This window comes from Ranitomeya variabilis, chromosome 3, assembly GCF_051348905.1.
Source record: "Ranitomeya variabilis isolate aRanVar5 chromosome 3, aRanVar5.hap1, whole genome shotgun sequence".
Lineage (NCBI taxonomy): Eukaryota > Metazoa > Chordata > Amphibia > Anura > Dendrobatidae > Ranitomeya > Ranitomeya variabilis.
The window spans coordinates 774,988,797-775,016,366 of record NC_135234.1 but is presented as its reverse complement, the minus strand read 5'-3'; the positions used below and the strand labels follow the sequence as shown (position 1 = coordinate 775,016,366).

At 52.5% G+C, this 27,570-nt stretch overlaps 1 protein-coding gene across 2 annotated transcripts in view; it reads right to left on the bottom strand.

The window, feature by feature from the left end:
* Nucleotides 1-27,570, bottom strand: part of CLPB (ClpB family mitochondrial disaggregase) — a 93,841-nt gene that overhangs the window by 14,229 nt on the left and 52,042 nt on the right. For both annotated transcript variants that reach the window (XM_077298860.1, XM_077298859.1), the window contains exons 6-8: nucleotides 27,104-27,201; nucleotides 7,768-7,882; nucleotides 1,254-1,331 (exon numbers count right to left, since the gene is read on the bottom strand). In XM_077298860.1, coding sequence (XP_077154975.1) covers nucleotides 1,254-1,331; nucleotides 7,768-7,882; nucleotides 27,104-27,201 — 291 coding nt within the window. The remainder of the gene's footprint in view (nucleotides 1-1,253; nucleotides 1,332-7,767; nucleotides 7,883-27,103; nucleotides 27,202-27,570) is intronic.

Sequence of the window (27,570 nt, the reverse complement as noted above, 5' to 3'; positions counted from 1 at the left end):
TATCCCACCACTATATGATCTGCAGGGCGCCGGGGGGCACTGCTCCATCATGTGACCCCTCGTCTTATCTGGTCCTGGCACAGAGACCCCCCGACCGATGGTGATAAATCTGGCCTCCGCTGGGGACCACCTTCTCCTAATGTTCTCATAGAGCGGCGGTGACAGTGATGGATGCGATCGGAGGACTGTAATATCACATATTGAGCTGCGGGACCCCCTAATAACAGTGTATCGATGCTGTGGACACGTGTGCCGGTAATTATAAGGTTATAATCATCCGATCTGGATACAGGTATCTAATTATACGCACTCATATAACACCTATACGTAGAATGGCAGGGGGTCCGCGGCAGCCCCCCGGTCTGTACCTTGTCCTCCATCCTGACAGGTTAGTCGGCTGCTGCTAAATCCTGAGCCGTGTGAGGCCGTAATACAGGTAAATTAAATTACGCGATTCAGCGGGGACCGCGGCGCACACCGACACCGAGGACGCGTCCACCATCCACGGGACTGGATCACTCACATATAAGCAGCCGCCATTAATGTCTCCTTCCCCAGTTATTATTTATACACTCGCTCATCATTTGTGGCAACTACTATTTTACAATGTTATTTATATTATTCTCATTCTTTTCTATACAGAATTACATTGTTACTATTTTCATGTCATTTTACATGAAATATATAAACATAAAATATAGATTTGTTCTGCTTATACTTTTTGCATTCATTAATGGTCTTCATAGAATTTATGTATTATTTAATCGATTTTTTATATATATTTTGTTTTTACAGTTATTTATTGATTAGATAGTTATATTTCCTTATTTTATTTATTATATTTCCATTTTTCTTTGTATTCATACATTTTTGTTCTTTTCAATATGTAAACGTTTTCATTTCCGCTGCTATTTATACACATGCGGTATATATATATATATATATATATATACACACATACATACATACACATATATATATATATATATATATATATATATATATATATATATATATATATATATATATATATATATATATATATATATATATATATATATATATATATATATATTTATTTTTTTTAGGTTATATTTTCAGCAATTTTAGGACGTATCAGGCAGCTCTTACTATTTATTTACTGATTTTTTTTTCACTTGCTTTTTTGTTATTTTTTTAGGTGAATTCATAAATCTATAAAATACAACAAATTAAAAACACAAATTTCTAAAGGAGAAAGAAAATGAAGTCACCTATTCCCGAGGATCCCAGAAATAAGAAGACCAGGGGGTGCTCATCGTCGGACCAGCCGTTCTCCTTCCTGCGGATGGCTGCAGACATGGAGAACACACATATCAATCAGTGCCAGAGCCGGGAGTGTAATTATCAGTAAGTATCCCGCGTTTCGCCGCTCTGCTCCCTCTCCGTCCTCGGGCCCATTAGTGGGGTAATGTGATTAGCGGGCAGAGCCCCCCAGGACGGTAATCGGGTTAGTATGGATATGGAGCGCGGCCACGGCCCGGCTCACACACGCTTTCCTGGATGTGCACTCAGGGTTGTCAGGGAGACGAGGGAGCGGGAGGAACGCGGAGGAGACGCGGAGGAGAAGGGGCGCGGGGAACCGGCGGGAGGAAGGGCGCAGCGTCCTTCACACAGAAGCCTACAAATATGGGCACTGAGGGCACATAGAAAGGGGTCCTCCAGAGATACTGCCCCTATGCCGTCCACTTGCAGAGGTCCTCCAGGGAGACCGCTCCTCACACATACAGGGGTCTTCTGGAGAGAAGTCTTTTCTCATACACAGGGGTCCTCCAGAGAGACCTCTCGCAAATACAGGGGTCCTCCGGAGACCAGCAAGCAACTATAGGGGTCCTTCAGAGAGATTGACCCCAACACTTAGGGTACCGTCACACCGTGCAATTTTCGTCGCTACGACGGCACGATCCGTGACGTCGCAGCGTCGTATGAGTATCACTCCAGCGTCGTAGACTGCGGTCACACTTTGCAATCACGGCGCTGGAGCGATGCCGAGGTTCGCTAGTAACCAGGGTAAACATCGGGTTACTAAGCGCAGGGCCGCGCTTAGTAACCCGATGTTTACCCTGGTTACCAGCGTAAAAGTAAAAAAAAACAAACCGTACATACTCACCATCTGATGTCCGTCAGGTCGCTTGCAGTCTGCTTCCTGCTCTGACTGAGTGCAGCCGTACAGTGAGAGCAGAGTGCAGCGGTGACGTCACCGCTGTGATCTGCTCTCACTTTCCGGCCGGCGCTCACAGTCAGAGCGGGAAGCAGACGGCAAGGGACCTGACGGACATCAGATGGTGAGTATGTACGGTTTGTTTTTTTTTTACTTTTACGCTGGTAACCACGGTAAACATCGGGTTACTAAGCGCGGCCCTGCGCTTAGTAACCCGATGTTTACCCTGGTTACCAGCGAACGCATCGCTGGATCGCTGTCACACACACCGATCCAGCGATGACAGCGGGAGATCCAGCGACGGAAGAAAGTTTCAAACGATCTGCTACGACGTACGATTCTCAGCAGGATCCCTGATCGCTGCTGCGTGTCAGACACTGCGATATCGTAACGATATCGCTAGAACGTCACGAATCGTACCGTCGTAGCGTTCAAAATTGCCACTGTGTGACGGTACCCATACAGGAGTCCTCTGAAAAGATTACCAGATATATACACTGGGTACGGAAAGTATTCAGACCCCTTTACATTTTTCACTCTTTGTTTCATTGTAGCCATTTGGTAAATTCTATAAAGTTCATTTTTTCTCATTAATGTACACTCTGCACCACATTTTGACTGACAAAAAAGAAATGTAGAAATTTCTTCAAATTTATTAAAAAAGAAAACCTGAAATCTCACATGGTCATAAGTCTTCAGCCCCTTTGCTCAGTATTGAGTAGAAGCACCTTTTGAGCTTGTACAGCCATGAGTCTTCTTGGGAATGATGGAACAAGTGTTTCACCCCTGGATTTGGGGATCCTCGGCCATTCTTCCTTGCAGATCCTCTCCAGTTCCGTCAGGTTGGATGGTGAACGTTGGTGGACGCCATTTTCAGGTCTCTCCAGAGATGCTCCATTGGGTTTAGGTCAGGGCTCTGGCTGGGCCGGTCAGGAATGGTCACAGAGTTGTTTTGTTATTTTAGCTGTGTGCTTAGGGTCATTGTCTTGTTGGAAGGTGAACCTTCGGCCAAGTCTGAGGTCCAGAGCACTCTGGAAGAGGTTTTCATCCAGGATCTCTCTGTACTTGGTCACATTCATGTTTCCATCAATGACAACCAGTCGTCCTGTCCCTGCAGCTGAAAAACACCCCCATAGTATGATGCTGCCACCACCATGTTTCACTGTGGGGATTGTATTGGGCAGGTGATGAGCAGTGCCTGGTTTTCTCCACACATACTGCTTAGAATTATCACCAGAAAGGTCTATCTTCATCTCATCAGACCACAGAATCTTATTTCTCATAGTCTGGGAGTCCTTCATGTGTTTTATAGTAAACTCTATGCTGCGTTCATATGGCTTGCACTGAGGAGAGGCTTCCATCGATCCTCTCTGCCATAAAGGCCCGACTGGTGGAGGCTGCAGTGATAGTTGACTTTGTGGAACTTTCTCCCATCTCCTTACTGCATCTCTGGAGCTCAGCCACAGTGATCTTGGGGTTCTTCTTTACCTCTCTCACCAAGGCTCTTCCCCCACGATTGGTCTGTTTGACTGGACGGCCAGGTCTAGGAAGACTTCTGGTGGTCCCGGTGGTCCCAAACTTCTTCCATTTAAGGGTATGTGTCAACGGGCCGGATTACATCTGGATCAGCAGCGGATTGAACGCTGTGTACAGCCGCAGCATCCAGATGTTACAGCATAGTGGAGGGGATTTTATGAAATCCTGTCTCCACTATGTGTGTGTTACCACACACCCGGTGGCCCTGCGTTTCCGGACATGTGACGCATCTTTTAGGATGCAGCATGTCTGTAAATAACAGGGTCCTATGTATAGGGAGCGGCGATCAGGATGTGTGCAATGAACACACCGGAATCACTGCGTGTACAGAAGGGGGCGGCGCGGGGTTTTAGCTCAGTCCAAAGCGTCAACAATCTGGACCGTGGACACGCACCAAGGATTATGTGTGCGCCTTCCCAAATCACGTCCTATCAGTGTAATTACACACAGCTGGCCTCCAATGGAGGAGGAGAACCATCTCAAGGAGGATCACAAGGAAATGGACGGCATGGGACTTACATATGAGAGTCTGAGCAAAGGGGCTGAAGACTTATGACCATGGGATAGTTCAGCTTTTCTTTTTCAATAAATTTGCAAAAATTTCTACATTTCTGGGTTTTTTTCCAGTGAAGATGTGGTGCAGAGTGGACATTAATGAGGAAAAATTAACTTTATAGAATTTACCAAATGGCTGCAATGAAACAAAGTGAAAAATGTAAAAGGGGTCTGAATACTTTCCGTACCCACTGTATGTGGTCCTCTGGAGAGACCACCATACATATACAGGCAGATAAATGTGTGGACTCACATCCCTCCTGATGACTGAATCTCCCCAGTCTCACCTCCGTCCCCCCCCCAGTCTCCCCTCCGCCCCCCCCAGTCTCACCTCTGTCCCCCCCCAGTCTCACCTCCGTCCCCCCCAGTCTCACCTCCGCCCCCCCCAGTCTCACCTCTGTCCCCCCCCAGTCTCACCTCTGTCCCCCCCCAGTCTCACCTCCATCCCCCCCAGTCTCACCTCCGCCCCCCCCCCCCCCAGTCTCACCTCCGCCCCCCCCCCCCAGTCTCACCTCCGCCCCCCCCCCCCAGTCTCACCTCCGCCCCCCCCCCCCAGTCTCACCTCTGTCCCACCCCAGTCTCACCTCCGTCCCCCCCAGTCTCACCTCCGTCCACCCCAGTCTCACCTCCGTCCACCCCCAGTCTCACCTCCGTCCACCCCCAGTCTCACCTCCGTCCCCCCCCAGTCTCACCTCCGTCCACCCCCAGTCTCACCTCCGCCCCCCAGTCTCACCTCCGTCCCCCCCAGTCTCACCTCCGTCCCCCCCCCAGTCTCACCTCCGTCCCCCCCCCCAGTCTCACCTCCGTCCACCCCCCAGTCTCACCTCCGTCCACCCCCAGCCTCACCTCCGCCCCCCCCAGCCTCACCTCCGTCCCCCCCCAGTCTCACCTCCGCCCCCCCCCCAGTCTCACCTCCGTCCCCCCCAATCTCACCTCCGTCCACCCCAATCTCACCTCCGTCCCCCCCCAATCTCACCTCCGTCCCCCCCCCAGTCTCACCTCCGTCCCCCCCAATCTCACCTCCGTCCACCCCAATCTCACCTCCGCCCCCCCCCAGTCTCACCTCCGTCCCCCCCAATCTCACCTCCGTCCACCCCAATCTCACCTCCGCCCCCCCCAGTCTCACCTCCGTCCCCCCCAATCTCACCTCCGTCCCCCCCAATCTCACCTCCGTCCCCCCCCAATCTCACCTCCGTCCCCCCCCCAGTCTCACCTCCGTCCCCCCCCAATCTCACCTCCATCCCCCCGTTCCTGGATTGTGTTTACTTCAAGGCTCTGACAAGACAAAGCCTCTCCCTCCCCGGGGGGCGCAGACGCGGCTTTTATTTCCTACATTTGTATCGGTGGCGCTGCGCCCGCGGCTCTATTGAACGGATAAATTCTCTGTATTGTTTTACACAAATCAATAGCTCCGCAGTTATCAGCCTCAGCCAGGAGGGTAATAAATGTGGAGTTATCAGATCTATTCATTTCAGGGGTGAAGCCGAGTGTCCTAAACGTACAGCCTGGAGGAGGATGAGGGTTGTGGTAGTCCGCCTTGACTCCCATCGGTTTCTGGGAAAGCTGGATGAAAACCAATATGCCTGCCGCTACAGTGTGAGCAGAGGAAATCACCCAGCTTTTCCATACTCCTGATCTCCATATGATATGACAACAGGACCAGCCTGGGAAAGCTGGGTGACTCCCCACAGGAGATCCAGACTCGGCACGGACAGTCACTCAACTTTCTTAGACTCCTGAGTGGAACATTTCTGTGGTCATACATCGGGGCTATGAACGACTGATCAGGAGTCTGGGAGAGCTGGAAGTCTGATAATAAGACTGCCACTGCATCTGCTGCGGAGTCACCCGGCTTTCCCAGACTCATCACACAGCTCGGAGACCCCTGATCACAGCCGGTCAGCAGGTGGGCATTCATTATGTCTCTATGTACATATCAGGCTGGTGACATATCTGGTTGCCCCCTTATAGCTACCACTAAAGCCCAAGCTGGGATAGTAACTCAGCTTGCCTGGACTCCTGAGAAGCAAGGAGTCATTGTCATGTCATTGAACATCCCATATCTGTCCAGGAAAAGCTGGGTGACAAGGCCTGTGGATAGATCCCTCTTGTTTGGATCCAGACCCTGAGTGGTCGCCTGCTACACAACGATGCATAGAGGTGGTCACTCTGGATCCCAGGAAAGTTGTGACACCAATGCACCATTCCCTGGAGGGTCGGGGGCGTCGGTGGTCTCTATGGGGGGGGGGGTGCAGATTTGTGCAGCGCACTCGCCATTTTACACTATTTGCTGTATTGGATCCCGGCCGGAACCGAATCACCGATTTCTGGTCACGCCGTGTGGGTCGGATCGGGTGGATCTGGAGCAAAGGGTTAATCCATCCTTCCCCTCCTTGGTCGACAGAGAAATCTGCACAACGCCTCCGCTAATGAGAATCCTTCCCATCCACTTAGCTGTGTGCAGAGCAGAACGGCCGGGGACAGCTCCGCCCGGTGATGCCCCGCGGTGGGGGAGGCCGCCTTCCCAATAATTCAATCAGGACCCGCATAAAGAGAGCGGCTGTAATGGGCACAGACACCACCTGTGACGGCCGCAGACACCGGCCATTCATCACCCCGCGACAATTAGCTGCCGCAGCCCGAGGGCAGAGCCGGGGCCCGCTGCACCGCAGTGCACTCCGCTGCGCCTCACCTATGTGCAAGGTGGAGGGCGCGGATGGGGCGCGGATGGGGCGCGGATGGGGCGCGGATGGGGCACGGATGGGGCGCGGGGCACGGATGGGGCGCGGGGCACGGATGGGGCGCGGGGCACGGATGGGGCGCGGGGCACGGATGGGGCGCGGGGCACGGATGGGGCACGGATGGGGCGCGGATGGGGCCGCGCGGCGCGGATGGGGCACGGCCCAATCTCTCTGCACAGCGGCTGCCGTCACCATGTACGGGCAGAGTCTTGTATGGATTCAGACACCTTCATGTGGCCCCGGTGAGCAATAACGCACCTGCAGGATGGGGCCCCAGAGAGACGCCGGGCAACGAACTGCCCTATATATAGCAGTCGGGAGGGGTCCGCGCCGGATCACCCCCCAGGGGGCAACACAGTTTATGAAAGTAGTAAAGATCTCAGCTCTGGAGGAGCGAAGCAAAAACTTAAAATACCGGCCTGGCGAGCTGCAGGCTTCACAAGGAGCGGCCCCTCTACGATCCAGTGTGTGGCCCCTAACAACATCCACTCCGGAGGAGCAGGAGATTTTTCAAGATCTCTGCTTGCTGTCAGTGACTAGGAACCAAGTTTGGAAACCATCTGGATCATATCGTGCTTCCACAGCTGAGGGGGCGCTCCAATGTATCAGTGCAGTGAATATCTCCGCAGCACCAGTCCTCTACTTACACTGTAACGATCCCTCAGCTGTGTGAGGACTAACTCGAATAGACGTCATCTTGGCACAGAGGCCGCTGGGGGATGTGATCTCACTTACCTGCGCCCACTGTGGCGATGGCGCCCTCCTGACCCACGATGTGCTCCCTCAGACGCTGCTCCAGGGGAAACCTCCGCCGCTCCTCCAGTTCTCGCTTCCTCTGCGCCACCTGAAACTGCAGAAAAAAATTCAAAAGTCTAAAGTAAATCAGGAACGAGATCTCCGCCTGCTGCCAGTGAATGGAAACCGCGGCAGGATGTTGCGGCCCGGCCTCGAGGTCACGTTGTGGCTGCATCTCCTGATCCCCCATCACGACAGCCCCAATCCCCTCACAGGAACCTTCTTGTGCATGCAATTTGCCATTCAGGAGTCTGGGCGAGCTGGGTGCTATTATTGTGGCTGCTGTTATGGCTTATTAATGGGGTCTCCACCAATGTGGAGGAAGAGAGTGGGGTATGATGATAACGAAGGAGACTCCCCTAGAGGAGTGAAGATCACCAAGCTTTCCCCCAACGTGGACATTTCGGAGCCCTAACAAGGGGCTTCTGACCTTGACCATGTGCTCACAATGTCCATCTGAAGAGTTCAAGCATTTTTCTGGGACTGTTCCTTTAAGTTTTTCACATTTTTTTTTGTTCTCACATTTTTGCACGAGAAGAACCCAATCAGTCAAGAATCATAAAAAAAGAAAATCACTATTTTTAAACAGTGACATTTTACGTGTAGTTTTCATTTGGGATGTCCCAACAAAGATTTTTGGGAATATTTTTTTTTATTATTTTACATTATTTAAGGTTTTTCACTTTTTTTATTTTTATTCTCACACTGTTGCATCACGAAACCCCAAGACACCAAAAATCACTTAAATGCAAATAATGCAGTGATCATTTTCTTGCAGTTTCCAAAGAAGCATGAAGCATTATTCAGGGATTTTTTTTTCTTTTAAGTTTTTCACATTTATCAATTCCTAAATTTTTACACCATAAGAGCCCAAGGAGACAATTAAAAAAAAAAAAAAGTGAAAAACATGTGAATGACTATTTGTTTACAGTTTCATAGGAGCATTTCAAGCATTTTTCCGAGTCTGTTCCTTTTAAGTTTTTCACATTTTTTTGCTCTCCATCAGAGAAGTCCTTGTGTTTTTCTGGGACTGATTCTAAGTTTTTCACATTTTTTTTTTACATTGTTGCACCACGAGAGTTCAAACGGTCAAGAAACAAGCAACAAGTAAGGCTACTTTCACACTAGCGGTTTTTTGCATACGTCGCAATGCGTCGTTTTGGCGAAAAAACGCATCCTGCAAAGTTGTCTGCAGGATGCGTTTTTTTCCCCATAGATTTACATTGGCGACGCATTGCGACGTATGCACACACGTTGCAACCGTCGTGCGACGGTTGCGTCGTGTTTTGGCGGACCGCCAGCAGCAAAAAACGTTACATGTAACTTTTTTTGTGCCGACGGTCCGCCGTTTCCGACCGCGCATGCGCGGTCGGAACTCCGCCCCCACCTCCCCACACCTCACAATGGGGCAGCGGATGCGTGGAAAAACAGCATCCGCTGCCCCCGTTGTGCGGCGCATTCACTGCTAGCGTCGGTACGCACTGCGACGGGCCGAGTACGACGCTAGTGTGAAAGTAGCCTAATAATACTGCGGTGACCATCTGATCGACAGTTATGTTTGTTAACATCAGTCTTTTTTTGGAGACTGTTTATGTTTTTCACTCCTTTTTCTTTTTTCACATTGTTGCAAAAAGTAACAACACGGTGGTGACTATTTGATCGTGATCTTTTTCTGGGACCGAATCTTCACATTTTGTTTCTCCAGGGGGTCAAGAATAATGTCACAATGAATCATATCATTTTCTCACAGATTCCATGGGAGGAATACATCATTTTTTGTGATTGTTTCTTTAAGTTTTTCACTTTTTTTCCCCTCCTAATTCCTTTACTGTTGCATCGTACGCTTAGTGGGGTCATTGGGAGACCCTATACTGGCACTTGGATGTGGGGTCTCTAGGCTCCCTCGCCCCGGGCTTAGTGGGGTCATTGGGGGACCCTATACTGGCACTTGGATGTGGGGTCTCTAGGCTCCCTCGCTCCGCGCTTAGTGGGGTCATTGGGGGACACTATACTGGCACTTGGATGTGGTGTCTCTAGGCTCCCTCGCCCCGGGCTTAGTGGGGTCATTGGGGGACACTATACTGGCACTAGGATGTGGGGTCCCTAGGCTCCCTCGCCCCGGGCTTAGCGGGGTCATTGGGGGATTGGGGGACACTATACTGGCACTAGGATGTGGGGTCCCTAGGCTCCCTCGCTCCGCACTTAGTGGGGTCATTGGGGGACACTATACTGGCACTTGGATGTGGGGTCCCTAGGCTCCCTCGCCCCGGGCTTAGTGGGGTCATTGGTGGACACTATACTGGCACTTGGATGTGGGGTCCCTAGGCTCCCTCGCTCCGCACTTAGTGGGGTCATTGGGGGACACTATACTGGCACTAGGATGTGGGGTCCCTAGGCTCCCTCGCCCCGGGCTTAGCGGGGTCATTGGGGGATTGGGGGACACTATACTGGCACTAGGATGTGGGGTCCCTAGGCTCCCTCGCTCCGCACTTAGTGGGGTCATTGGGGGACACTATACTGGCACTTGGATGTGGGGTCCCTAGGCTCCCTCGCCCCGGGCTTAGTGGGGTCATTGGGGGACACTATACTGGCACTAGGATGTGGGGTCCCTAGGCTCCCTCGCTCCGCGCTTAGTGGGGTCATTGGGGGACCCTATACTGGCACTTGGATGTGGGGTCCCTAGGCTCCCTCGCCCCGGGCTTAGTGGGGTCATTGGTGGACCCTATACTGGCACTAGGATGTGGGGTCCCTAGGCTCCCTCGCTCCGCACTTAGTGGGGTCATTGGGGGACACTATACTGGCACTTGGATGTGGGGTCCCTAGGCTCCCTCGCCCCGGGCTTAGTGGGGTCATTGGTGGACACTATACTGGCACTTGGATGTGGGGTCTCTAGGCTCCCTCGCTCCGCGCTTAGTGGGGTCATTGGGGGACACTATACTGGCACTTGGATGTGGTGTCTCTAGGCTCCCTCGCCCCGGGCTTAGTGGGGTCATTGGGGGACACTATACTGACACTTGGATGTGGGGTCTCTAGGCTCCCTCGCTCCGCGCTTAGTGGGGTCATTGGGGGACACTATACTGGCACTAGGATGTGGGGTCCCTAGGCTCCCTCGCCCCGGGCTTAGTGGGGTCATTGGGGGACCCTATACTGGCACTTGGATGTGGGGTCCCTAGGCTCCCTCGCCCCGGGCTTAGTGGGGTCATTGGGGGACCCTATACTGGCACTTGGATGTGGGGTCCCTAGGCTCCCTCGCCCCGGGCTTAGTGGGGTCATTGGGGGACCCTATACTGGCACTTGGATGTGGGGTCCCTAGGCTCCCTCGCCCCGGGCTTAGTGGGGTCATTGGGGGACCCTATACTGGCACTTGGATGTGGGGTCCCTAGGCTCCCTCGCCCCGGGCTTAGTGGGGTCATTGGGGGACCCTATACTGGCACTTGGATGTGGGGTCCCTAGGCTCCCTCGCCCCGGGCTTAGTGGGGTCATTGGGGGACCCTATACTGGCACTTGGATGTGGGGTCCCTAGGCTCCCTCGCCCCGGGCTTAGTGGGGTCATTGGGGGACCCTATACTGGCACTTGGATGTGGGGTCCCTAGGCTCCCTCGCCCCAGGCTTAGCGGGGTCATTGGGGGACACTATACTGGCACTTGGATGTGGGGTCTCTAGGCTCCCTCGCTACACGCTTAGTGGGGTCATTGGGGGACACTCTACTGGCACTTGGATGTGGGGTCCCTAGGCTCCCTCGCCCCGGGCTTAGCGGGGTCATTGGGGGACACTATACTGGCACTAGGATGTGGGGTCTCTAGGCTCCCTCGCTCCGCGCTTAGTGGGGTCATTGGGGGACACTATACTGGCACTTGGATGTGGGGTCTCTAGGCTCCCTCGCTCCGAGCTTAGTGGGGTCATTGGGGGACACTATACTGGCACTTGGATGTGGGGTCTCTAGGCTCCCTCGCACTGCGCTTAGCGGGGTCATTGGGGGACCCTATACTGGCACTTGGATGTGGGGTCCCTAGGCTCCCTCTCCCCAGGCTTAGTGGGGTCATTGGGGGACCCTATACTGGCACTTGGATGTGGGGTCCCTAGGCTCCCTTGCCCCGGGCTTAGCAGAGTCATTGGGGGACCTTATACCGGCACTTGGATGTGGGGTCTCTAGGCTCCCTCGCTCCGCGCTTAGTGGGGTCATTGGGGGACACTATACTGGCACTTGGATGTGGGGTCCCTAGGCTCCCTCGCCCTGGACTTAGTGGGGTCATTGGGGGACCCTATACTGGCACTTGGATGTGGGGTCGCTAGGCTCCCTCGCCCCGGGCTTAGCGGGGTCATTGGGGTGACTCCATACTGGCACTTGGATGTGAAGTCCCTAGGCTCCCTCGCCCCGGGCTTAGTGGGGTCATTGGGGGACCCTATACTGGCACTTGGATGTGGGGTCCTTAGGCTCCCTCGCCGCGGGCTTAGTGGGGTCATTTGGGGACCCTATACTGGCACTTGGATGTGGGGTCCCTAGGCTCCCTCGCCCCGGGCTTAGTGGGGTCATTGGGGGACACTATACTGGCACTTGGATGTGGAGTCCCTAGGCTCCCTCGCCCCGGGCTTAGTGGGGTCATTGGGGGACCCTAGACTGGCACTTGGATGTGGGGTCCCTAGGCTCCCTCGCCCAGGGCTTAGTGGGGTCATTTGGGGACCCTATACTGGCACTTGGTTGTGGGGTCCCTAGGCTCCCTCGCCCCGGGCTTAGTGGGGTCATTTGGGGACCCTATACTGGCACTTGGTTGTGGGGTCCCTAGGCTCCCTCGCCCCGGGCTTAGTGGGGTCATTGGGGGACACTATACTGGCACTTGGATGTGGGGTCCCTAGGCTCCCTCGCCCCGGGCTTAGTGGGGTCATTGGGGGACACTATACTGGCACTTGGATGTGGGGTCTCTAGGCTCCCTTGCCCCAGGCTTAGTGGGGTCATTGGGGGACCCTACACTGGCACTTGGATGTGGGGTCCCTAGGCTCCCTCGCCCGGGCTTAGCGGGGTCATTGGGAGACACTACACTGGCTCTTGGATGTGGGGTCCCTAGGCTCCCTCGCCCCGGGCTTAGCAGGGTCATTGGGGGACACTATACTGGCTCTTGGATGTGGGGTCCCTAGGCTCCCTCGCCCGGGCTTAGCGGGGTCATTGGGGGACACTATACTGGCACTTGGGTGTGGGGTCCCTAGGCTCCCTCGCCCGGGCTTAGTGGGGTCATTGGGGGACACTATACTGGCACTTGGGTGTGGGGTCCCTAGGCTCCCTCTCCCTGGGATCTTCTGTTTGGGGTCCGCTCCATTCATTTATCAGCGGAGAAGAAAACACGACAAATGTGAATGTCTGTGGCGGCGGCGAGTAAATAAACCGTATGTGGCGGCATTAAATACTCCGTCTATTCATTCTCGTCTGTGATTAAAATGAGCCATAAATTCCGGGGGAGTCCCAGAAGAGCGGGGGATACAGAGCGCTACCTGCCAGCGGCCCGTCCCCGGCAGCCAGCCGTTCATCACCGTCACCCGGCTCCGCGGCTTCATAAGCAGATTCATCTCCCGCGCCGAGAGAAATATGGCGGAGAACAGGTCGTCTGCCCGCGATCGCTTATTTATGAGGGAGATCCATAATCCACCGCACTGTACATGACAGACGCCGAGACCCCGAGAACATCACAGCCGAAAGCAGGGATCGGGGAATTGCACTGGGAGCGATTGCCTTCTTACTGGGATGTGAGCAATTCCCTGCAACTATCGGGAGATTACAGTACAGACTTCTCTCTGCCTTATGGAAGTGCACTACAGGCAATTACCAGTATATTATGTGGAGGGCACGTATAGGAGTCGCGTCTTATGGAAGTGCACTACAGGCAATTACCAGTATATTATGTGGAGGACACGTATAGGGGTCACGTCTTATGGAAGTGCACTACCAGCAATTACCAGTATATTATGTGGAGGGCACGTATAGGGGTCACGTCTTATGGAAGTGCACTACAGGCAATTACCAGTATATTATGTGGAGGGCACGTATAGGGGTCACGTCTTATGGAAGTGCACTACAGGCAATTACCAGTATATTATGTGGAGGGCACGTATAGGGGTCACGTCTTATGGAAGTGCACTACAGGCAATTACCAGTATATTATGTGGAGGGCACGTATAGGGGTCACGTCTTATGGAAGTGCACTACAGGCAATTACCAGTATATTATGTGGAGGACACGTATAGGGGTCACGTCTTATGGAAGTGCACTACCAGCAATTACCAGTATATTATGTGGAGGGCACGTATAGGAGTCGCGTCTTATGGAAGTGCACTACAGGCAATTACCAGTATATTATGTGGAGGGCACGTATAGGGGTCACGTCTTATGGAAGTGCACTACCAGCAATTACCAGTATATTATGTGGAGGGCACGTATAGGAGTCACGTCTTATGGAAGTGCACTACAAGCAATTACCAGTATATTATGTGGAGGGCACGTATAGGAGTCGCGTCTTATGGAAGTGCACTACAGGCAATTACCAGTATATTATGTGGAGGGCACGTATAGGGGTCACGTCTTATGGAAGTGCACTACCAGCAATTACCAGTATATTATGTGGAGGGCACGTATAGGAGTCGCGTCTTATGAAAGTGCACTACAGGCAATTACCAGTATATTATGTGGAGGGCACGTATAGGGGTCACGTCTTATGGAAGTGCACTACCAGCAATTACCAGTATATTATGTGGAGGGCACGTATAGGAGTCACGTCTTATGGAAGTGCACTACAAGCAATTACCAGTATATTATGTGGAGGGCACGTATAGGGGTCACGTCTTATGGAAGTGCACTACGAGCAATTACCAGTATATTATGTGGAGGGCACGTATAGGGGTCACGTCTTATGGAAGTGCACTACGAGCAATTACCAGTATATTATGTGGAGGGCACGTATAGGAGTCGCGTCTTATGGAAGTGCACTACAGGCAATTACCAGTATATTATGTGGAGGGCACGTATAGGGGTCACGTCTTATGGAAGTGCACTACGAGCAATTACCAGTATATTATGTGGAGGGCACGTATAGGAGTCACGTCTTATGGAAGTGCACTACCAGTAATTACCAGTATATTATGTGGAGGGCACGTATAGGGGTCACGTCTTATGGAAGTGCACTACAGGCAATTACCAGTATATTATGTGGAGGGCACGTATAGGAGTCGCGTCTTCTGGAAGTGCACTACAGGCAATTACCAGTATATTATGTGGAGGGCACGTATAGGGGTCACGTCTTCTGGAAGTGCACTACAGGCAATTACCAGTATATTATGTGGAGGGCACGTATAGGAGTCGCGTCTTATGGAAGTGCACTACAGGCAATTACCAGTATATTATGTGGAGGGCACGTATAGGAGTCGCGTCTTATGGAAGTGCACTACAGGCAATTACCAGTATATTATGTGGAGGGCACGTATAGGGGTCACGTCTTATGGAAGTGCACTACAAGCAATTACCAGTATATTATGTGGAGGGCACGTATAGGGGTCACGTCTTATGGAAGTGCACTACAGGCAATTACCAGTATATTATGTGGAGGGCACGTATAGTGGTCACGTCTTATGGAAGTGCACTACAAGCAATTACCAGTATATTATGTGGAGGGCACGTATAGGGGTCACGTCTTATGGAAGTGCACTACAGGCAATTACCAGTATATTATGTGGAGGGCACGTATAGGGGTCACGTCTTATGGAAGTGCACTACCAGCAATTACCAGTATATTATGTGGAGGGCACGTATAGGAGTCACGTCTTATGGAAGTGCACTACCAGCAATTACCAGTATATTATGTGGAGGGCACGTATAGGGGTCACGTCTTATGGAAGTGCACTACAGGCAATTACCAGTATATTATGTGGAGGGCACGTATAGGAGTCGCGTCTTATGGAAGTGCACTACAGGCAATTACCAGTATATTATGTGGAGGGCACATATAGGGGTCACGTCTTATGGAAGTGCACTACAGGCAATTACCAGTATATTATGTGGAGGGCACGTATAGGGGTCACGTCTTATGGAAGTGCACTACAAGCAATTACCAGTATATTATGTGGAGGGCACGTATAGGGGTCACGTCTTATGGAAGTGCACTACAGGCAATTACCAGTATATTATGTGGAGGGCACGTATAGGGGTCACGTCTTATGGAAGTGCACTACAGGCAATTACCAGTATATTATGTGGAGGGCACGTATAGGAGTCGCGTCTTATGGAAGTGCACTACAGGCAATTACCAGTATATTATGTGGAGGGCACGTATAGGAGTCGCGTCTTATGGAAGTGCACTACAGGCAATTACCAGTATATTATGTGGAGGGCACGTATAGGGGTCACGTCTTATGGAAGTGCACTACAGGCAATTACCAGTATATTATGTGGAGGGCACGTATAGGGGTCACGTCTTATGGAAGTGCACTACAAGCAATTACCAGTATATTATGTGGAGGGCACGTATAGGGGTCACGTCTTATGGAAGTGCACTACCAGCAATTACCAGTATATTATGTGGAGGGCACGTATAGGGGTCACGTCTTATGGAAGTGCACTACCAGCAATTACCAGTATATTATGTGGAGGTAATATTTGGGACCGGCATTAAAGCAATTTCTTCTATTTTATGGAAGCGCACTATAAGCAAGTTTCAGTGTTTTAGGTTTAGGACATCACTGCAATTTTGGAATTGCATGGAAGCAATTATCTAAATATTACAGTTGTGGCCAAAAGTATTGACACCCCTGCAGTTCTCTCAGATAATACTCAGTTTCTTCCTGAAAATTATTGCAAACACAAATTCTTTGTTATTATTATCTCCATTTAATTTGTCTTAAATGAAAAAACACAAAAGAGAATGAAGCAAAAAGCAAAACATTGATCATTTCACACAAAACTCCAAAAATGGGCCAGACAAAAGTATTGGCACCCTCAGCCTAATACTTGGTTGCACAACCTTTAGCCAAAATAACTGGGACCAACCACTTCCGGTAACCATCAATGAGTTTCTTACAATGCTCTGCTGGAATTTTAGACCATTCTTCTTTGGCAAACTGCTCCAGGTCCCTGATATTTGAAGGGCGCCTTCTCCAAACTGCCATTTTTAGATCTCTCCACAGGTGTTCTATGGGATTCAGGTCTGGACTCATTGCTGGCCACCTTAGAAGTCTCCAGTGCTTTCTCTCAAACCATTTTCTAGTGCTTTTTGAAGTGTGTTTTGGGTCATTGTCCTGCTGGAAGACCCATGACCTCTGAGGGAGACCCAGCTATCTCACACTGGGCCCTACATTATGCTGCAAAATCTGTTGGTAGTCTTCAGGCTTCATAATGCCATGCACACGGTCAAGCAGTCCAGTGCCAGAGGCAGCAAAGCAACCCCAAAACATCAGGGAACCTCCGCCATGTTTGACTGTAGGGACCGTGTTCTTTTCTTTGAATGCCTCTTTTTTTTCTCCTGTAAACTCTATGTTGATGCCTTTGCCCAAAAAGCTCTACTTTTGTCTCATCTGACCAGAGAACATTCTTCCAAAACGTTTTAGGCTTTTTCAGGTAAGTTTTGGCAAACTCCAGCCTGGCTTTTTTAGGTCTCGGGGTAAGAAGTGGGGTCTTCCTGGGTCTCCCACCATACAGTCCCTTTTCATTCAGACGCCGACGGATAGTACGGGTTGACACTGTTGTACCCTCGGACTGCAGGGCAGCTTGAACTTGTTTGGATGTTAGTCGAGGTTCTTTATCCAACATCCGCACAATCTTGCGTTGAAATCTCTTGTCAATTTTTCTTTTCCGTCCACATCTAGGGAGATTAGCCACATTGCCATGGGCTTTACACTTCTTGATGACACTGCGCACGGTAGACACAGGAACATTCAGGTCTCTGGAGATGGACTTGTAGCCTTGAGATTGCTCATGCTTCCTCACAATTTGGTTTCTCAAGTCCTCAGACAGTTCTTTGGTCTTCTTTCTTTTCTCCATGCTCAATGTGGTACACACAAGGACACAGGACAGAGGTTGAGTCAACTTTAATCCATGTCAACTGGCTGCAAGTGTGATTTAGTTATTGCCAACACCTGTTAGGTGCCACAGGTAAGTTACAGGTGCTGTTAATTACACTAATTACAGAAGCATCACATGATTTTTCCAACAGTGCCAATACTTTTGTCCACCCGCTTTTTTATGTTTGGTGTGGAATTATATCCAATTTGGCTTTATGACCATTCTTTTTGTGTTTTTTTCATTTAAGACAAATTAAATGAAGATAATAATAACAAAGAATTTGTGTTTACAATCATTTTCAGGATGAAACGGAATATTATCTGACAGAATTGCAGGGGTGTCAATATTTTTGGCCACAACTGTATGTTCAGGGGAATAATTAGGAATCTCGTCTTATGGAAGTGCATTATAAGCGATTACTACTATATTATGTACTAGTGACGTCAGGACTGACACCAGCAATGTCCTCTCTGATGGAAGTGCGTTATAAGAAGTTAGGAGGGCACGATTATATTTTTAGGAATCGTATTATGAGCGATTGTCCTAATATTAGGAAACCACCTTTATATTAGTGACGCACACTGTAAGCGATTCCCTTCGGGTGGGGGATGGGGCGGAGGATTTATTCTAAGCATCAGGGAACATTAGGGAACTGCACTATAAGCGATAACAATACTCAGGAAGTGAAAATTATAGAATGTTCAGAAAACCAGAAAATCTCCTGTACTGTGTGTGTAATGGGGTCACCCCCCCCTGTACTGTGTGTGTAATGGGGTCACCCCCCCCTGTACTGTGTGTGTAATGGGGTCACCCCACCCCCTGTACTGTGTGTGTAATGGGGTCACCCCCCTGTACTGTGTGTGTAATGGGGTCACCCCCCCCTGTACTGTGTGTGTAATGGGGTCACCCCCCCCTGTACTGTGTGTGTAATGGGGTCACCCCCCCCCCCGTACTGTGTGTGTAATGGGGTCACCCCCCCCTGTACTGTGTGTGTAATGGGGTCACCCCCCCCTGTACTGTGTGTGTAATGGGGTCACCCCCCCCTGTACTGTGTGTGTAATGGGGTCACCCCCCCCTGTACTGTGTGTGTAATGGGGTCACCCCCCCTGTACTGTGTGTAATGGGGTCACCCCCCCCCTGTACTGTGTGTAATGGGGTCACCCCCCCCCTGTACTGTGTGTGTAATGGGGTCACCCCCCCCCTGTACTGTGTGTGTAATGGGGTCACCCCCCCCCTGTACTGTGTGTGTAATGGGGTCACCCCCCCCTGTACTGTGTGTGTAATGGGGTCACCCCCCCCTGTACTGTGTGTGTAATGGGGTCACCCCCCCTGTACTGTGTGTAATGGGGTCACCCCCCCCCTGTACTGTGTGTAATGGGGTCACCCCCCCCCTGTACTGTGTGTGTAATGGGGTCACCCCCCCCCCCCTGTACTGTGTGTGTAATGGGGTCACCCCCCCCCCCCTGTACTGTGTGTGTAATGGGGTCACCCCCCCCCCTGTACTGTGTGTGTAATGGGGTCACCCCCCCCCCCTGTACTGTGTGTGTAATGGGGTCACCCCCCCCCTGTACTGTGTGTGTAATGGGGTCACCCCCCCCCTGTACTGTGTGTGTAATGGGGTCACCCCCCCCCTGTACTGTGTGTGTAATGGGGTCAACTCCCCTGTACTGTGTGTGTAATGGGGTCACCCCCCCCCTGTACTGTGTGTGTAATGGGGTCACCCCCCCCACCTGTACTGTGTGTGTAATGGGGTCACCCCCCCCCCCCCGTACTGTGTGTGTAATGGGGTCACCCCATCCCCTGTACTGTGTGTGTAATGGGGTCACCCCACCCCCCCTGTACTGTGTGTGTAATGGGCCCACCCCCCCCCCCCCCCGTACTGTGTGTAATGGGGTCACCCCCCCTGTACTGTGTGTGTAATGGGGTCACCCCCCCCCCGTACTGTGTGTGTAATGGGGTCACCCCCCCCTGTACTGTGTGTAATGGGGTCACCCCCCCCTGTACTGTGTGTAATGGGGTCACCCCCCCCCCTGTACTGTGTGTGTAATGGGGTCACCCCCCCCCTGTACTGTGTGTGTAATGGGGTCACCCCCCCCCCTGTACTGTGTGTGTAATGGGGTCACCCCCCCCCTGTACTGTGTGTGTAATGGGGTCACCCCCCCCCCTGTACTGTGTGTGTAATGGGGTCACCCCCCCTGTACTGTGTGTGTAATGGGGTCACCCCCCCCCCTGTACTGTGTGTGTAATGGGGTCACCCCCCCTGTACTGTGTGTGTAATGGGGTCACCCCCCCCTGTACTGTGTGTGTAATGGGGTCACCCCCCCCTGTACTGTGTGTGTAATGGGGTCACCCCCCCCTGTACTGTGTGTGTAATGGGGTCACCCCCCCCCCTGTACTGTGTGTGTAATGGGGTCACCCCCCCTGTACTGTGTGTGTAATGGGGTCACCCCCCCCCGTACTGTGTGTAATGGGGTCACCCCCCCCCCTGTACTGTGTGTGTAATGGGGTCACCCCCCCCCCGTACTGTGTGTAATGGGGTCACCCCCCCCTGTACTGTGTGTAATGGGGTCAACCCCCCCCTGTACTGTGTGTGTAATGGGGTCACCCCCCCTGTACTGTGTGTGTAATGGGGTCACCCCCCCCCCTGTACTGTGTGTGTAATGGGGTCACCCCCCCCGTACTGTGTGTGTAATGGGGTCACCCCCCCCTGTACTGTGTGTAATGGGGTCACCCCCCCCCCGTACTGTGTGTGCAATGGGGTCACCCCCCCCGTACTGTGTGTGTAATGGGGTCACCCCCCCGTACTGTGTGTAATGGGGTCACCCCCCCCCCGTACTGTGTGTGTAATGGGGTCACCCCCCCCGTACTGTGTGTGTAATGGGGTCACCCCCCCCCCTGTACTGTGTGTGTAATGGGGTCAACCCCCCCCTGTCCTGTGTGTGTAATGGGGTCACCCCCCCCTGTACTGTGTGTAATGGGGTCACCCCCCCCCCTGTACTGTGTGTGTAATGGGGTCACCCCCCCCCCTGTACTGTGTGTGTAATGGGGTCAACCCCCCCCTGTCCTGTGTGTGTAATGGGGTCAACCCCCCCCTGTCCTGTGTGTGTAATGGGGTCACCCCCCCCGTACTGTGTGTAATGGGGTCACCCCCCCCCGTACTGTGTGTGTAATGGGGTCACCCCCCCCCCTGTCCTGTGTGTGTAATGGGGTCACCCCCCCCGTACTGTGTGTAATGGGGTCACCCCCCCCCCGTACTGTGTGTGTAATGGGGTCACCCCCCCCCCTGTCCTGTGTGTGTAATGGGGTCACCCCCCCCTGTACTGTGTGTAATGGGGTCACCCCCCCCCTGTACTGTGTGTGTAATGGGGTCACCCCCCCCCCTGTACTGTGTGTGTAATGGGGTCACCCCCCCCCTGTACTGTGTGTGTAATGGGGTCACCCCCCCCCCCTGTACTGTGTGTGTAATGGGGTCACCCCCCCCCTGTACTGTGTGTGTAATGGGGTCACCCCCCCCCCTGTACTGTGTGTGTAATGGGGTCACCCCCCCCCTGTACTGTGTGTGTAATGGGGTCACCCCCCCCCTGTACTGTGTGTGTAATGGGGTCACCCCCCCCCCTGTCCTGTGTGTGTAATGGGGTCACCCCCCCGTACTGTGTGTAATGGGGTCACACCAGACTTTCCTCCGAGCCGCCATGCGCTGGTCATGTGTGACAGGCTCTCCAGCCAGTTATAACTCCACAACCCCTTTAAAAAGGGACAATGCCTTCAATACTCCCCCTTATAATGGAACTTTACCAAACCTTTTCTCAAATGGGCACTTTCTTAAAGACACCATAAACAGGAAAATTAAAGACACTCTTAACCCCTTCCCGACCTCCGCCGTACTAGTACAGCGCATGTTGTGTCTCCCCCTTTGATGCGGCCTCCGGCGGTGAGCCCACCTCAAAGCCAGGACATGTCAGCTGTTTTGTACAGCTGACATGTGCGCGCAATAGCGGCAGGTGGAATCACGGTTCACCCGCCGCTATTAACCTGTTAAATGCCGCTGTCAAACACTGACAGTAGCATTTATCTACCACTTCCGGCCATCGGGCCGGAAATGCGCTCATCGTCGACCCCAGTCATGTGATCGGGGGTCAGCGATCCGTCGGCATGACATGAGGTCTCCTTGAGACCTCTATGGTTACTGATGCCGGTTTGCTGTGAGCGCCCCCCTGTGGTCGGCGCTCATAGCAATGCTGTAATTCAGCTACATAGGAGCGATCTGATGATCGCTGCTATGTAGCAGAGCGGATCAGGCAATGGCAGCTTCTAGTCTCCCATGGAGGCTATTGAAGCATGCCAAAAGTAAAAAATAAGGTTTTAAAAAATATGAAATAAATAAAAAATATATAAGTTTAAATCACCCCCCTTTCGCCCCATTCAAAATAAAACAATTATAAAAAAACCTACACATTTGGTATCGCCGCGTTCAGAATCGCCCGATCTATCTATAAAAAAAAAAGCATTAACCTGATCGCTAAACAGCGTAGCGAGAAAAAAAAATTTAAACGCCAGAATTACTGTTTTTTGGTTGCCGAGACATTGCATTAAAATACAATAACAGGCGATCAAAATGGTATCATTAAAGGGAACCTATCACCCCGTTTTTTAAAGATTAGATAAAAATAGTGTGAAATAGGGGCAGAGCTGGGCTTTACATTAGTGCCTTTTTGTTGCCTTTATTCCCCCGTTAGGCTGCCGAAATACCTGTGTGAAGTGGCCGTTTTGTCCTGTCACTCAAGTTGGTCAGGTCGGATGGGCATGGTGACAGTGCTGTTTCTCCCCCAGATCAGGCTCATCATTACGTTGGTGGCGTAGTGGTGTGCGCATGTCCAAAGCGAAGATCCACTGCCCAGGAGATTCAAAACAGCGCGGGCTTCGCTATTCGCCGTTTACCGGTGGGCGCGGCCATCTTTCCTGTGGCCGCGCGTGCGCAGATGGAGCGCTCTGCTGCCCGGGCTTCAGGAAAATGGCCGCGGGATTCCGCGCGTGCGCAGATGGAGATCGCGGCAGCCATTTTCCTGAAGCCCGGGCAGCAGAGCGCTCCATCTGCGCACGCGCGGCCACAGGAAAGATGGCCGCGCCCACCGGTAAATGGCGAATAGCGAAGCCCGCGCTGTTTTGAATCTCCTGGGCAGTGGATCTTCGCTTTGGACATGCGCACACCACTACGCCACCAACGTAATGATGGGGGAGAAACAGCGCTGTAACCATGCCCATCCGACCTGACCAACTTGAGTGACAGGACAAAACGGCCACTTCACACAGGTATTTCGGCAGCCTAACGGGGGAATAAAGGCAACAAAAAGGCACTAATGTAAAGCCCAGCTCTGCCCCTATTTCACACTATTTTTATCTAATCTTTAAAAAACGGGGTGATAGGTTCCCTTTAAAAACGCCAGCTCGGCGCGCAAAACATAAGCCATCACCCGACCCCAGATCACGAAAAATGGAGACGCTACGGATATCGGAAAATGGCGCAATTTATTATTTTTTTTTAGCAAAGTTTGGAATTTTTTTCTACCACTTAGATAAAAAATAACCTAGTCATGTTAGGTGTCTGTGAACTCGTAATGACGTAGAGAATCATAAGGGCAGGTTAGTTTTAGCATTTAGTGAACCTAGCAAAAAAGCCAAACAAAAAACAAGTGTGGAATTGCACTTTTTTTGCACCACACTACACTTGGAATTTTTTTCCCATTTTCTATGCAAGACATGGTAAAACCAATGGTGTCGTTCAAAAGTACAACTTGTCCCGCAAAAAATAAGCCCTCACATGAACATATTAACGGAAAAATAAAAAAGTTATGGCTCTGGAAATAAGGGGAGCGAAAAACGAGAACACAAAAACGGAAAAGGGCTGCGGCGTGAAGGGGTTAAAGAGGCATTTCCTTAGCAACACCCTTAAAGGGGCACTGCCTCTTCATCTTCAGCTGCTGTCTTTTTATATCAGACACCTAGAGGATGGTGACACCAGAGAATACTAGCGGAGCGCCACATTTGGCATTTACATCCGTGAACAAACTTTAGGTAAAATTAATCCTTTCAACCACTAAAGGGGATTTCAAGCAACTTTCCAATAGATCTTGTGACTATTATTCGTCATTTTTCTAGAGCTCTGCTTGCTGTCAGTGAACAGAGCGAATCTGCGGCTGTAAGTCCAGTTAGTCGCTCGATAGTGGAGCAGTCAGGGAAAGGCGCCCCCATACAGCACAGACCCCAGGACCGGCAGTCGCCCTCACTGTACACTGTATGTTAGGAAACTGCTTACATGGCAATTCCCGGGTTATGGCGGACCCTCCCCGCAGACGCACCTCGCTCTCCCATTCTCCAGTACAGCACAGACCCCAGGACCGGCAGTCGCCCTCACTGTACATTAGGAAACTGCTTACATGGCAATTCCCGGGTTATGGCGGACCCTCCCCGCGGACGCACCTCGCTCTCCCATTCAGCACAGACCCCAGGACCGGCAGTCGCCCTCACTGTACACTGTATGTTAGGAAACTGCTTACATGGCAATTCCCGGGATATGGCGGACCCTCCCCACGGACGCACCTCGCTCTCCCATTCTCCAGTACAGAACAGACCCCAGGACCGGCAGTCGCCCTCACTGTACACTGTATGTTAGGAAACTGCTTACATGGCAATTCCCGGGATATGGCGGACCCTCCCCGCGGACGCACCTCGCTCTCCCATTCTCCAGTACAGCACAGACCCCAGGACTGGCAGTCGCCCTCACTGTACACTGTATGTTAGGAAACTGCTTACATGGCAATTCCCGGGTTATGGCGGACCCTCCCCACGGACGCACCTCGATCTCCCATTCTCCCATACAGCACAGACCCCAGGACCGGCAGTCGCCCTCACTGTACACTGTATGTTAGGAAACTGCTTACATGGCAATTCCCGGGTTATGGCGGACCCTCCCCACGGACGCACCTCGATCTCCCATTCTCCCATACAGCACAGACCCCAGGACCGGCAGTCGCCCTCACTGTACACTGTATGTTAGGAAACTGCTTACATGGCAATTCCCGGGATATGGCGGACCCTCCCCGCGGACGCACCTCGCTCTCCCATTCTCCAGTACAGCACAGACCCCAGGACTGGCAGTCGCCCTCACTGTACACTGTATGTTAGGAAACTGCTTACATGGCAATTCCCGGGTTATGGCGGACCCTCCCCGCGGACGCACCTCGCTCTCCCATTCAGCACAGACCCCAGGACCGGCAGTCGCCCTCACTGTACACGGTATGTTAGGAAACTGCTTACATGGCAATTCCCGGGATATGGCGGACCCTCCCCACGGACGCACCTCGCTCTCCCATTCTCCAGTACAGAACAGACCCCAGGACCGGCAGTCGCCCTCACTGTACACTGTATGTTAGGAAACTGCTTACATGGCAATTCCAGGGTTATGGCAGACCCTCCCCGCGGACGCACCTCGCTCTCCCATTCTCCAGTACAGAACAGACCCCAGGACCGGCAGTCGCCCTCACTGTACACTGTATGTTAGGAAACTGCTTACATGGCAATTCCCGGGATATGGCGGACCCTCCCCGCGGACGCACCTCGCTCTCCCATTCTCCAGTACAGCACAGACCCCAGGACTGGCAGTCGCCCTCACTGTACACTGTATGTTAGGAAACTGCTTACATGGCAATTCCCGGGTTATGGCGGACCCTCCCCGCGGACGCACCTCGCTCTCCCATTCAGCACAGACCCCAGGACTGGCAGTCGCCCTCACTGTATGTTAGGAAACTGCTTACATGGCAATTCCCGGGTTATGGCGGACCCTCCCCACGGACGCACCTCGCTCTCCCATTCTCCAGTACAGCACAGACCCCAGGACTGGCAGTCGCCCTCACTGTACACTGTATGTTAGGAAACTGCTTACATGGCAATTCCCGGGATATGGCGGACCCTCCCCGCGGACGCACCTCGCTCTCCCATTCTCCAGTTCAGCACAGACCCCAGGACCGGCAGTCGCCCTCACTGTACACTGTATGTTAGGAAACTGCTTACATGGCAATTCCCGGGTTATGGCGGACCCTCCCCACGGACGCACCTCGATCTCCCATTCTCCCATACAGCACAGACCCCAGGACCGGCAGTCGCCCTCACTGTACACTGTATGTTAGGAAACTGCTTACATGGCAATTCCCGGGTTATGGCGGACCCTCCCCGCGGACGCACCTCGCTCTCCCATTCTCCAGTACAGCACAGACCCCAGGACCGGCAGTCGCCCTCACTGTACATTAGGAAACTGCTTACATGGCAATTCCCGGGTTATGGCGGACCCTCCCCGCGGACGCACCTCGCTCTCCCATTCTCCAGTACAGCACAGACCCCAGGACTGGCAGTCGCCCTCACTGTACACTGTATGTTAGGAAACTGCTTACATGGCAATTCCCGGGATATGGCGGACCCTCCCCGCGGACGCACCTCGCTCTCCCATTCTCCAGTTCAGCACAGACCCCAGGACCGGCAGTCGCCCTCACTGTACATTAGGAAACTGCTTACATGGCAATTCCCGGGTTATGGCGGACCCTCCCCGCGGACGCACCTCGCTCTCCCATTCAGCACAGACCCCAGGACCGGCAGTCGCCCTCACTGTACACTGTATGTTAGGAAACTGCTTACATGGCAATTCCTGGGTTATGGCGGACCCTCCCCGCGGACGCACCTCGCTCTCCCATTCTCCAGTACAGCACAGACCCCAGGACCGGCAGTCGCCCTCACTGTACACTGTATGTTAGGAAACTGCTTACATGGCAATTCCCGGGTTATGGCGGACCCTCCCCGCGGACGCACCTCGCTCTCCCATTCTCCAGTACAGCACAGACCCCAGGACCGGCAGTCGCCTTCACTGTACACTGTATGTTAGGAAACTGCTTACATGGCAATTCCCGGGTTATGGCGGACCCTCCCCGCGGACGCACCTCGCTCTCCCATTCTCCAGTACAGCACAGACCCCAGGACTGGCAGTCGCCCTCACTGTACACTGTATGTTAGGAAACTGCTTACATGGCAATTCCCGGGATATGGCGGACCCTCCCCGCGGACGCACCTTGCTCTCCCATTCTCCAGTACAGCACAGACCCCAGGACTGGCAGTCGCCCTCACTGTACACTGTATGTTAGGAAACTGCTTACATGGCAATTCCCGGGATATGGCGGACCCTCCCCGCGGACGCACCTTGCTCTCCCATTCTTTCAGCATCCTCTTTATCTCTCCTTCCCGGGCGTAGTCCAGGGGCGTGTGGCCCATTTCATTCTTCTGCATGGGGTCCGCACCTTTTGGGGGGGAGACATAAGAGTCACATGATAATGTAAGGCAATGATCTCAAACATGCTGTAGAACTACAACTCCAATCATGCCCCGGCAGCCTGGTGCACCCACTGCCTCTCCTGCTTCCGCCCTGGCCAGGGCATGCTGGGTGTAGTAGTCTCTGAACAGTGGGAAAAGTTGTGAAAGTTTTAAAACTTTTTTTCTGCTTGCTGTCAGTGAATGGTCTGAGGCCGAGGACGACTTCTGACCGAGTCCTGTTTGTACGCATTTGTTACAATGTATCAGTGCAGGTAACCTCTCTCATCCTGGAGGACAGGGGGAGACTGAGGACCAGATACAAGTGTAGCGAATCTTCAGCTGTGAGACGCTTTTGT